At 44.0% G+C, this 13,691-nt stretch overlaps 1 protein-coding gene across 1 annotated transcript in view; it reads right to left on the bottom strand.

The window, feature by feature from the left end:
- LOC137418597 (brefeldin A-inhibited guanine nucleotide-exchange protein 1) overlaps nucleotides 1-13,691 on the bottom strand; it is a 97,570-nt gene that overhangs the window by 63,764 nt on the left and 20,115 nt on the right. Inside the window, exons 4-9 of the mRNA XM_078767756.1 lie at nucleotides 13,159-13,305; nucleotides 10,756-10,935; nucleotides 10,247-10,523; nucleotides 4,662-4,775; nucleotides 4,181-4,329; nucleotides 3,924-4,057 (exon numbers count right to left, since the gene is read on the bottom strand). Coding sequence (XP_078623882.1) covers nucleotides 3,924-4,057; nucleotides 4,181-4,329; nucleotides 4,662-4,775; nucleotides 10,247-10,523; nucleotides 10,756-10,935; nucleotides 13,159-13,305 — 1,001 coding nt within the window. The remainder of the gene's footprint in view (nucleotides 1-3,923; nucleotides 4,058-4,180; nucleotides 4,330-4,661; nucleotides 4,776-10,246; nucleotides 10,524-10,755; nucleotides 10,936-13,158; nucleotides 13,306-13,691) is intronic.

The raw sequence follows: 13,691 nt of genomic DNA, 5'->3' as shown, positions 1-13,691 counted from the left end.
TGAAAGAAGGCCGCATTCCAGTGGATTGGGAACTGAGTACCCTCGTCCCTCTATACAAGGGGAAAGGTGACCCTCTGGAGTGTGCCTCGTACCGAGCGATAAAGTTATTGGAGCATGGAATGAAGGTATTGGAAAGGGTGTTGGAGAAGAGGATAAGGAAGAAAGTGAAGATCGACGAAATGCAGTTTGGATTCATGCCAGGAAGAGGAACGACAGACACGCTTTTCATTGTGAGGCAGTTGCAGGAGAAGTACATGGAGAAGAGGAAGAAGTTGTTTCTTGGGTTTGTTGATCTGGAGAAAGCATTCGATCGGGTTCCACGCAAAGTATTGACATGGGCATTGAGGAAGTTAGGAGTGGAGGAATGGTTGATCAGAGTAGTGATGGCAATGTACAAAAGAGCGCGCACAGCTGTAAGGACGAAGGACAGGAACAGTGGTGAGTTTGAGGTGAAGGTGGGAGTGCATCAGGGGTCGGTACTAAGTCCACTACTATTTGTAGCTGTGATGGAGGTGCTGGCTCAGAACGTAAAGGAGGGTTTACCGTGGGAGTTGTTGTATGCAGATGATCTGGTGTTGATTGCGGAAAGTATGAATGGACTGAAGGAAAAGATGAACACGTGGAAGGAATGTATGGAGACAAAAGGTCTGAAGGTGAATATCGGAAAGACGCAGGTGATGGCAAGTGGTAAAGCATGTGGTGAGGTGGAAAGAACTGGGAAGTGGCCCTGTGCTGTGTGTAGGAAGGGTGTCGGAGTGAACTCCATTCAGTGTACAATGTGCGCTGAGTGGGTTCATCAAAAATGTAGTGGTCTGAGAGGGTCATTAACCAGTGTGGCAGCTACATTCAAATGTAAGGTGTGCACAGAGGGAGCTGCAGATGGAGGAAATGTTGAGTTGGATCTTGGAGACGGCGTGAAGCTGGAAGGTGTGAAAACATTTTGCTACCTCGGAGACATGCTGAATGGAGAAGGTGGATCAAACTCGGCAACGGTTGCTCGAGTGAGATGTGCATGGAAGAAGTTTCGCGAATTTGAGTGGCGTGCTGATGATGAGGGGAGTGTCGTTGAAGGTGAAGGGAAAGGTGTATGCTGCATGTGTGAGAAGTGTTATGATTTATGGGAGCGAGACATGGGTAATGAACGTAGAGCAGCAACGAAGGTTGGAAAGGGTGGAAATGCGAATGGTTCGGACGGACGTAGCGGAGTATCGTTGAGAGAGAGGAAGACAAATGATGAATTGCGAAAGATGATGGGAATAGAGCCTGTGCTTGATGCTGTGAAGAGGAACAGGTTGAGATGGTTTGGTCATGTGTCGAGGAAGGGATGAAAGTGACTGGTTGAGAAGAGTGATGGAAATGAATGTAGAAGGAAGTAGTAGAGACGGGTGGAAGACCGAGAAAGACGTTGGCTAAAGATGGTTCGAAGAAGAAATGCGGGCAAGGGGATTAACAAGGAGAGATGCAGAAAATAGGGCAAAATGGAGAAGATTGTCATGGGGACCGCAAGGCTAACCCCGCTCTAGCAGGGAAAATGGCCTTTAAAATGCGCATCAACATTATATCTTGGTAAACAGCTGGCAATCGTCGTGTGACGGGGATAAATTTTGGCTCGGCAATTTGGAAACGGCTCGGAAATCGAATGTCTTCAAACTTATTCTGCTTTGAAACTCAACATACAGGGCGAGAGAAAGCAAAAGAGAAACAACATACCTTTCTGAAGCACACGTGATTCATATAAATTAACCAATTGCTTTAGAAACCACCATCCATGTGTATATATATTATATATATATAATATATATATATATATATATATATATATATTGTTGCGGAGATGAGGACTGTATTTTTTTTGATTGTGTGCTGTATTATTATTATTATTGTTTATTCTGCGCCCCCCTACCTCTGGAGCTGTGTAAAGGTGAAAGGGCATCCCATAATTAGTCCACAAGCATACACATCAGCCAAATAATAGAATACCCCTGTTGATAGTTATCTCTTATTCTGTGTTTTAGAGTAAGGCTGTGTCTCCCATTAATTGAAATACTCCATTGCACCAGTGAAAGAGATAGATTCCCTTCATTCCCACTCCCAACACTTCCATTCCCCCCTTTCCGTCAATTGCAATTCGCATTGCCAACTGCATGTTGGGCGGTTTTCCCTTCATCCGCCATTGACCACGAGGCAGGGTTGGGGAAGAAAGGCGGGTCCCCACCTCGTCAGAGAGGGGAGGAGTGAGCCAGCCCACTCGACCAACCATGAACAAGGGGTTTGGCTTGAGAGGGCGGGGAGAGAACGTTTGGGGGAGGTTCGCAAAGGTTGAGGGGCGGGGCCTATATAACCCACGGCGGGGGTGTTCCCAGGAGAGATGCACTTTGAGCTGAGACAAGGATGTTCACAAAGAGCTGGGTCATCAGAGCAAGAGCGCGTGAGGAGGAGAGAACCCGTCACGCCAGCCCCCCCCCCCCCCCCCACCAGCGCATCGGCTCCACCAAGCGTTCACCTCCACCAAGCTTCGCGTTGGCTCCACCAAGCGTTCACCTCCACCAAGGCTCCACCAAGCTCCGCGTTGGCTCCACCAAGCGTTCACCTCCAGCCATCCACCTCCTGCCATTCCTGTCATTCCCCGCGTGAGTCAGTGTCTTTGTTTGTTCTGTCCTGGGAATAAGTTAAGTCTGTATAACTATAAGCTAGTATTTGCACTGTGTCACCTGCGTCTTATGTGTTGTAAATAAACCTTGATTGCTCCTTTTTGCTTGTGTAAATAATAAATCCAATTACTCTTCTGTCCGTCTATTCGTTTTATTCCTTTTCCTCTTTGCATTCGTCGTTTTCGTCTTTTCCCCTCATTGAGCAGCTGCGGTGCGATCCGGCCAAAGTTCTGGGTGAATCGGGTGAGTCAGGGATCCTGTAACGGTCGCGGTAATACACCACCGCTCGGTCATCATAACATCTAAACCGCGATCAGTAACAATATATATATATATATATATATATATATATATATATATATATATATATATATATATATATATATATATATATATATATATATATATATGAGGGATCCAGACGGTGTCTTATCCAGTATGTTAGAGGGATGAGGATCAAAGTGTCGTATCTGCAGGAAACCACAAGTCTGTTGAATAAGAAGCACCCCTGACTCTGTAAAGCGGTACTAGGATTCCTAAAAGAGAGCGGGAAATCCTTGTAAAATTTTAGGGAAGCCTAATGGCTCCTTGGGTACCTGGGTCAGCTTTTGGTGTGTGGCGTATATAGAGCCTCGCGGCTCTGAAAGCGCCATTTAAATCAAAAAAAATTAACAGCTGCTTGTACAAAGGAAAATGCAATCGCTCATATGCTGCTGAGGTTTAAAGTTAAAACCGACTGTACCTCCTTCGTGGCCGTCCCAAGGTAATGTGTTACCCGAGTACGGGTAACAAGGTTGGCTGGCCTCCCCCTGAGCTTGTTAAATCACCGGGTGAGCAGCCCCCACTCGTGCTCGCTTTCATCATATATAACACCGAGTCAACCCCCAATCAATTTACTTACTGTATGAACGATTGTTCGGAAAGGAAGCCATTTGCAACCATACTGTATTTTGTATAAACTTGCTTTTCATACGACCAGACTAGTATGAAACGCTTTATTTTATATCAGTCAATAAGCTTATCTTCAACATAGGTCACGGTGAGAGAGTTGGAAGGACTTCATCATAGCTCAGTGCAACCCCATGTGACCTAACCACCTTTTTCCCATTGAAACAATTGATGACATTCGCGTAATTGAGATTCGTGGCAGTTTTCAAGAACATATCCCCCGCGAATGTCGGAGTTTTACTGTATTTGTAAAGACTACAATAAGAGGTTTGTAGTGTTTACACAAACGTCGAGCACCCATCTGCAAAATCAAACACCACTCACTTGGGATCTGGTGGTCCATCCGAGAGAGGTTTCATGGACAGTTTGCACAGGGACCGAAATACAAGAAAGGCATCCTTCTGAAGGATGTGCGAAAACTTCACTGCTGCCGGTTGTGCAGGCACGCTGCCCATTTCCTGTGGCATGAAGATGAGCGTTTTGTAACAACAACTAACAAAGCCAGATGGAGCAACATGTAATGGAAACTCGTGAGAGGATAATAGTGAAGAAGAGCTCGGAAAAATGCAAGGAAGGCTTGCCTGCGTGTCCGAGGACGAGACCGATATCCGATCATCTGGAAAGGAGGGTGTGTAGGAGGCAGGCAAATGACCACCAGGTGCCCCATTAGCTTGGACCACTTCACCATCAGTTGAGCCACTTGCCTCTTCTGTAGACACGTGGCCCTCCTCTGGTGCCAAAACGATCAAGACAGAACAAACCAATATATATTGTATACCGTTTTTGTTAGTGACAGCCAAACTGGCAATCTTTGTAATGGAACATATGGGGTATTTGGGTTAAAATCATACATATGGGCATATGAGCTAAATCCAGTTCAATAACAGTTGATCAATGTTTGAGACAATGAGACAAAGACAATGACTGACTGACTGACGCGTGCACACATGCACACACGCACACACACCTGGTGAATTGCAACTGGTTATGTTACTTTTTGAAGATCCTCGATTCATTTTTGAGAACGTCTGACTCCCCCAAAGCCAGGCTACATCAATCTACCTGTGATGACAGTTGCAACCACTTCATGCAGGATCTTCTGCACCACATATTCTGCAGTCTCCATGGTCTCAAGGTCATTACAAGTCTCAGGATCACTTTCTTCTGCTGTTTCCGCTGAAGCATGAACAAGTCATCAATAAAACAGTGTCTTTGAAACGATACCACAAAACAGCACACATCCTGCTGGGATCTTCGATAGAACAGACATATGCATTCAACTCCATACATGTCATTAAATGCTGTGGTAAGATTAATGAAACAAACTGGACCAGTGCCCCTCCCCCCATTTACTACTATATTAAATAAAGCAATTCTCTGTATGTATGTATGTATACATGTGTGTATGTATGTGTATGTATGTATGTATGTGTGTGTGTGTGTATGTATGTATGTATGTATGTATGTATGTATGTGTGTGTATGTATGTATGTATGTATATGTATGTATGTATGTGTGTATGTATACATGTGTATGTACATGTGTGTATGTATGTGTATGTACATGTGTGTATGTATGTGTATGTACATGTGTGTATGTATGTGTATGTATGTGTATGTACATGTGTATGTACATGTGTATGTACATTGTACATGTGTGTATGTATGTGTATGTATGTGTATATGTATGTATGTATATGTACAGTGTCATCGCTTCATGTCGTATCGGTTAACATTGTTTCGTTATAACGTCTCTAATAATAAGATGTCAAGGCTTCAGAGAACGTCGTGATTATTTACCCATAATTTGCTATACGTTGTTGAGACAAACAAGTCAGGAGACGACGATGGTTCACGAGCGAGCAGTAGGCTGGGCCAAATCAGGGGTGATTTTCAATTTTTCATACTACAAGGTTGTAATTTACCTAAAAGTTGTGGCTGGTAACAGAAACAAAACCATGAAATTTTTTTTCAAAAATATTGACGTCTTACGGTAAAACAGCCCGTTACCATAGCAACCGTTACAGACGACTCAAAAAATCCTTTAAATCGATGATTTCTCAGGCTGTGTGTGACCCCCAGAGTTGATTCTGGTACCAAAAGATTCAGAATTGAAAGCCAAGGATGATTGGATAGCTTAACAATGTCTGTGACACAATTCAATACAACTTTTATCCCAAAAACTCATTTTTATCTCAAATTTAAGGCATTTGTTTGAAAAAAAAATGAAAATTTTGCTTTTTAATCATAGGATAATCATTAATCAGAACTATAGTCAAATTAAATGTACTTTAAATTAACTTTTGTCATTGATTAAGCTTTTTTGTCTCAAATTTAAGGTCTGACATTGAACATTGATAACAAAATAAAAAATCTAGTCCCAATTGTAATCAATGGAGGCCAATGACTTCTTAGTCACAACCTCAGTGGATGTTGCCAGTCCATGCAGCTTCTCCCTGACGCCCTTCACAACCCTGTATAGAGCCTAGAGCTGCGCCTCAGATGTGGGGGCCTTGTTAGTGTTCAAATCTGTGGCGAGTCCAAGTGTCCGCTCTGCTGCGTCATTGACAACTGGGAGTTTGGCCACAACTTCCTTGCCATGACGATAGCTGTCTGAGGTGGGCCACTGTGCAACGGGGAGCTTGACAAAACTGGAGTCAATACCCAAGAGTTCAAACATGCTCCAAGAGTCGTAACCAACAAAGTCTTTGAGGGCTTTACTCCCCAATTGCTGTGAGGCTGGCATCTCCTGTATCATGTTATGTGCAGTCCCATGGTACCTGAGCATAGCCCTTCTCATAGTCTGCTTGTCAGATGACGTTCTGTCCGAGAAGAGTGCCAAAGAGACCAATCTCTCTGAGAGGTACCACAAATGGTTTTGTAGCTTCTCTCGGGCCACAGTCACAAAGGACAGAAATTTGGCAGGCCACTTTGTTGGATTCTTTGCGATACTGGCCTCAGCCTTGAGGAGGTTCTTCATCAGGTACATGTCGTTAGATGGTGCATCTGCAGCACTGGTACATGTCAACCACGCTTTAGTGTAGAAGACTGACATGAATGCAGCGAGACTGGTTATGTCTTCCAGCTCTTCGGGTGTGTAGATATCTCCCAGCTGCCAACGGAAGAGTGCCACCTTTATAGTGTATAAAGTCTTGCTCATCCAACGGGCGTGGTGGAATGCCCCAGGAGCTTTGATAGTGATGGTCCTCATACCATCAGGGACAGTCCCTCCAAGAAACAGCAGTGTGAGGTGTGCCAGCTCCAGGTAGTCGTGTCGAAGAGTCTCCTTTGTGCTATTGTCCATCCACGTCTGAAGGAAGGTGATGGTGGCATGTACATGGCCAGCCAGCTCTCTCTGTTGAGCAGACACCTCGACCAATGTGTAGTTGCCCTGGTCCAATTCACTCCAAGTGTTGAGCAGTCGCTTGAACAGCTGTTCATTAGGTCCTGTGGTGGGGCCATACACTATTGAGCAAGACGCCCCTCCAACCAATTCGTGGATGTGGTGCCGACACGCCAGTTGCAGAAGACTCCTGCCAAACTCAGTCTCCAGTCTTACTACGACTCCACTCTTGACCCCAGAGTTCACTGCCGTTGTATCGAAGACAAGAGCGCCTATCCTTGATGTGTGCACGGGCGCCTTGAACGCCCTGATGAATGTTTACAGTAACAACCGAAAGCAGGCATTAAAATTAATGATTGTAAGCTGCTTTTGTTAACTTTTTTTTATTGAAATGAAGATGGCCAAATTTAAACAACGTTATAACAGTTATAAAAACTGGACAATACAAGGTTGTAAAAGACAATTTAAAGTAAATTTAATCTGATTAATGGTTATCCTATGATTAAAAAGCAAAATTTTCAATTTTTTTCCATAAATATGCTTGAAATTTCAGACAAAAATCAGTTTTTTGGATAAAAGTGGTATTGAATTGTGTCACAGACATTGTTAAGCTATCCAATCATCCTTGGCTTTCAATTCTGCATCTTTTGGTACCAGAATCAACTCTGGGGGTCAAACACAGCTTGAGAAATCGTCAATTTAGGCATTTTTTGAGTCGTCTGTAACTGTTGCTATGGTAACGGGCTGTCTGACCGTAAAACGTCAATATTTTTGAATTTTTTTTTCATGATTTTGTTCCTGATACTCACTCACAACTTTTAGGTAAATTACATTGAATTAGGAAAATCACCTCCGATTTGGCCCAGCCTAGCGAGCAGTATTCAATGACAAAGGACGGACTATTAAGTCGATCGTCACAATCGTCACGATCATCGAGGATTGATACATCAAATCGGGACCATAATCAGTTATGAGGTTAGTTAGCTACACAATACCGAAAATTCGGTTCGATTCCGACAACTGTGAAAATTTGACCTTTGTGACCTTCAAAGGTCAAAGATTCTGAAATTTGTTGGAAAACTTGTATTTCATGATGTATGTGATAATATAAGATCATGTACGACATTTCACCCTATCAGGAAGCGAACAATGTAATAAAACCATAAAAAATCGACTTTTCTAAATTTCGTGACCTTGTGACCTTGAACTTGGGGTGAAAATGAAAAATGGAGCTCCGTGGAGCTAGACACATGCCATTGGCCTAACCAAATACCGAAACCCCTGTCAGATTCCACCAAACCCCTCGGAGAAGATGAAGCTTGAACTCGATTACCCCCTAAAAAGACATCTTTTTCGGGCGTGGCCCGTATTGATGTCTCCAATACGCCCACTCTAGGGAGGACACAACTAGATCATGATATAAACCTCCCACCCAAGTTTAATCAAGATCGGATGATATCATCGGGTAGTTATGCTGCGGACAGACAGACATACAGACATACAGACAGACAGACGCACACACATGACGAATATAGTGGTCACTTGATAACTCGTGAACCAATTGATCCATTTAACGTGGTTTCACTTAGCATTCTGGTTTTCAAGAGCATAACCAAGACGGTAACCGAGGACCAGGTATATGTACGTACATATGAAAATCATATATAAAAACAGGGGTGGCCCGATCTCAAGCAAATTTTACATGCGTGCGTGTTGGTGGAACGCAGTCAGTGGCTGGAGGGGGAGTGCAGGGGTGAGGGGGAGTGTGGGGGGGGGGGGGGGGGGGGTGAGGGCAATGACTTACCAGTTTCTCGTGTGAAAAAAATAAGCAATGTCCAGACTTGATTCGATATTAAATGAGGCAAATGACCCCCAGGTGCCCCGTTAGCTTGGACCACTTCACCAACAGGTGAGCCAATTCAGTGATGCACACACAATACAAGAATGCACAAGCGATATAATTTACTTGCAAAATCGAAGATTTTGTTTGTTATTAGGTTGTGTATTGGTCGGTTGTGTTGGTTATTCTCTGTCTGTCTGTCTGTCTGTCTCTCGCCTACAGGTCACAATTCTAAACCAATCGTCATGAAACTTCATTAAGTTGTAGAGCTTGTCACAATTGAGAAGCCTATCGATTTAGATATCAAAGGTCATCCAGAGGTCAAATTTCTAAAATAGCCATTTTTCATCCAATTGACTTAAAAATCGAACAGCATTTGTATATTGAATCACTAAATTGGTAAACCAACAATTTTTGAGATCAAAAGGTAAAACCTCCAAAATCATCAATTTTAATCTGAAAAACCATCAATTTTCATCCGATCGACTTGAAAATTGAACAGCATTTGCACATTGAGTCACTACATTGGGAAACAAACTATTTTAAAGGTCAACTCAAGGTCAAACTTATAAAATCATCAATTTTCATCTGAATAATCATCAATTTTCATCCAGCTGACCCGCGATGATCAAGATCGTCAATTCTAATCTTTATGAAATGGACAATTTGATGTCTCCATCACAACTTTTTGTGGGCGAGGTGGAGGTGGATTTTGCAATTGCCGATGCCGGCTCTCAGAGTAAAGTACCCCCATCCAAAACCTTGATCTTTTCTACCCCCGTTAATTCACCCCAGATCCACTTTTTTGAAATTCCAACTTCTTTCCTGGAAGCCCAAGCAGTGTCCATGTGTTTTATACCTCTCCCCCCCCACCCCCCCCCTTCCCATGCCTCCTCCCCCCCAAGCCCTCTCCCTCCCACAGATCTCCCGGTGTCCCTGTTCTCTACTGTCGTACTTGTGCGCTTCCCTCTCTCTCTCCCCATCTCGTCTCCCGCTCCCTTTATTATATGTTTTATGTGTCCGTTGCATACAAAAACAAAACAAAAAAAAACCGCACAAGACCAACGAATATACTTGAAAAATCTTCGATTTAGCAAGTAACAAACAAACAGACAGAATAACAAATGCAACCGACCAATATACTTGAAAAATCTTCGATTTAGCAAGTAACAAACAAACAGACAGAATAACAAATGCAACCGACCAATATACTTCAAAAAAATCTTTGATTTTGCAAGTGACAAACGAAGTGAAAACTGAGTACTCCCTTTCAGAGCACGATAACGTCATGAAGCACCGAGAGATGAATAGGAAAGGAGCCGTGTACAAAACAAACAAAAAAGGTTTTCGTCAACTGACCATGCCCAAATTTAGCAGTTACAGCAACAAAAATTTGATTCCTTATGCTTTTCCTTTAATCACCCTTCTTTTAGAGCTGAATGGAATCCTCCAAATTTCTACTCACACAGCACTGGTGTTCCTCGATCTGTCTCGGTCTTCTCATCTTCAAGTCCATCCATCCCGTTTTCTTCTTCCACACCCGGAAAACCCGTCGCGCCCTCTTCGGAGTCACTTCGCAAGTGTCCAAGCCCGAGTGGAGCTCCGGCAGGTATGACTCCGGCATTGACGTCTAAAGGACCGGGTGAGGCCGAGGGTTCCACTTCCGAATGGTGATTCTCCGTCCCAGGTTGTACCACTGGCTTCAGTTGTCGCTCCCATTCCACCTGTTTGGCCTCCTGAAGCTTCAAATGGACCACAGACATTGACAGAGTAAGTGGAGATTGAATACGAATTCCCCAACACTGGGCTTGTGAAAACAAAGTATCATGAACATGAAAACTGGCAAAAATGGTTAATGACAGTATCATCTAAAGGCAACGACACAGACAGGTAGAACACTCAGCAGGACATCGATTGAAGTTCACGGCGAAACACAAAGGGCAACATCTCAATACTAGGGTAGCACGAGCGTACCGCCTGGTTCTCCATGCGAGCGAAGATGACATTGAGCATCTGCGTGAGGGTGGCTTTGGCCGTAGTCTGATTGATCATGTTCTTGCTGGCCAGGTAGATATTGTAACACGTTCGTACAGTCTGGAGGAGCGTGCCCTCATGGATCTCGATGTGCTGAGAGGTGACAGCAGTGAGCAGGGCCTGTGGACAGCCACAAAGTGAAAAAGTGACAAACAGTGAGGTGGAAATCCATTGTGAACTATTTCACCAGGAGTGGAAAAAGCTGAGAGAGCGAAACATAAGGTGAATCTAACAATTGGTCGGCAACAATTCTACCTTAATATAGGTATAGAGATGTGCAAGACCAAAATGAAAACAGCTTCCACACAAACAATGGTTGAGAGACAATCAACTGGACATTATAGTGAGATCGCCATTAGCATCAACATAATCAGAAGATGGCCCGGCCCACATGGCCAAATAATCAATTGTTTAACTTAAAATGTTTTAATAATTGAAATCCAGGCTAATGCCAGCTTTGTCACAAAGCAATCAATGATCAATTATGAAAGTTTCGCAGTTTAACAAAAAAAAAAAAACCTGCTATGATGGATAACTGGCGCATCATAGCGGCCCTGGGCCAAACAAAAGGATTATGTTTGGAAGTTGAATAACAACAACAGGCATTTTTAAGGCCATTTTCCCTGCAAGAGCGGGGGTTAGCCTTGCGGTCCCCATGACAATGTTCTCCATTTTGCCCTATTTTCTTCATCTCTCCTTGTTAACCCCCTTGCCCGCATTTCTTCTTCGACCATCTTTAGCCAAGTCTTTCTTGGTCTTCCCCGTCCTCTACTTCCTTCTACATTCATTCCCATCACTCTTTTCAACCAGTCACTTTCAACCTTCCTCAACACATGACCAAACCATCTCAACCTGTTTCTCTTCACAGCATCCATCACAGGCTCTATTCCCATCATCTTTCGCAATTCATCATTTGTCTTCCTCTCCCTCAACGATAGTCCACACATCCACCGAACCATTCGCATTTCCACCCTTTCCAGCCTTCGTTGCTGCTCTACGTTCATTACCCATGTCTCACTCCCATAAATCATAACACTTCTCACACGTGCAGCATACACCTTTCTCTTCAGCTTCAATGACACTCCCCTCCTCGTCAGCACGCCACTCAGTTCCCGAAACTTCTTCCATGCACATCTCACTCTAGCAACCGTTGCCGAGTCTGATCCACCTTCTCCATTCAGCATGTCTCCAAGGTAACAAAATGTTTTCACACCTTCCAGCTTCACGCCATCTCCAAGATCCAACTCAACATTTCCTCCATCTGCAGCTCCCTCTGTGCACACCTTACACTTGAATGTAGCTGCCACACTGGTTAATGACCCTCTCAAACCACTACATTTTTGATGAACCCACTCAGCACACATTATACATTGAATGGAATTCACTCTGACACCCTTCCTGCACACAGCACACGGCCACTTCCCAGTTCTTTCCACCTCACCACATGCTTTACCACTTGCCATCACCTTCGTTTTTCCGATATTCACCTTCAGACCTTTTGTCTCCATACATTCCTTCCACTTGTTCATCTTCTCCTTCAGTCCATCCATACTTTCTGCAATCAACACCAGATCATTTGCATACAACAACTCCCACGGTAAACCCTCCTTTACGTTGTGAGTCAGCACCTCCATCACAGCTACAAATAGTAGTGGACTTAGTACCGACCCCTGATGCACTCCCACATTCACCTCAAACTCACCACTGTTCCCGTCCTTCGCCCTTACAGCTGTGCGCGCTCTTTTGTACATTGCCATCACTACTCTGATGAACCATTCCTCCACTCCTAACTTCCTCAATGCCCATGTCACTACTTCACGTGGAACCCTATCGAATGCTTTCTTCAGATCAACAAACCCAAGAAACATCTTCTTCCTCTTCTCCATGTACTTCTCCTGCAACTGTCTCACAATAAAAAGCGCGTCTGTCGTTCCTCTTCCTGGCATAAATCCAAACTGCATTTCGTCAATCTTCACTTTCTTCCTTATACTCCTCTCCAACACCCTTTCCAATACCTTCATTCCATGCTCCAATAACTTTATCGCTCGATACGAGCCACAGTCCAGAGGGTCACCTTTCCCCTTGTATAGAGGGACGAGTGTACTCAGTTCCCAATCCACTGGAATGCGGCCTTCTTTCACCACCAGATTGCAGATCTCTGTCATTCTCTTCACACCCCAATTTCCCGCTGCCTTCAACATATCTCCCACAACTCCCGTCGGCCCTCCCGCTTTTCTACTCTTCATTGCTTTTATCGCTTCTTCAACTTCCTTCTCGGTTATCTTCTCTGCCGGTATGTTTGGAAGTTGAATGAAGGTTTTTATTTAATTAAGCCACACTGACCTTGATAATCTGCAATTGGACTCCCTCATCTGTCTGTGGTCCCTGAAAACAGCCGCAGATCGTCTCTACAATGCGGTCGATCAGCCTCTTCCCAGGCATAGTGCTGTCCGGAGCATTGCCTGTTAGGTGTCCATATGCAATGAGTTTCTGCAAGAGCATAAAACGGGTAATTGGAACATAGTAATAATCAAGACAAGTGGAGGCTCAGTGGAGTTCATAGGAAACACGATGCCGGCTCTCAGTGTAAAGCCGTACACATCTACCAGTATCCCTCCACAAAAAAAACCACAAAATATAACGCTGAACAGGGAACGATATAGAGTTGAATTGCTGCGTACACAGGGTAGAGAAAAGGGGCAGGGAAGACGGTACCGTAACTGCAAATAGTCATTGCTGACAATTAGTTTGAAAACAGGCAATTCCATTTAAGTTTTGTAACCTTCAAAAAAAAAACTGGCTGTTACATTGTAAGAACTTGCTCGTATACCAATCGGGCAGGCAGGATGGCCTTGAGGCGCACACACTCCCCTCTA

The sequence above is a fragment of the Myxine glutinosa genome, chromosome 13 (assembly GCF_964187855.1).
Source record: "Myxine glutinosa chromosome 13, kmMyxGlut1.1, whole genome shotgun sequence".
NCBI classification, from domain to species: Eukaryota; Metazoa; Chordata; class Myxini; order Myxiniformes; family Myxinidae; genus Myxine; species Myxine glutinosa.
Note: the sequence above shows the minus strand (reverse complement) of the source record. Positions and strands in the feature narration are given on the sequence as shown.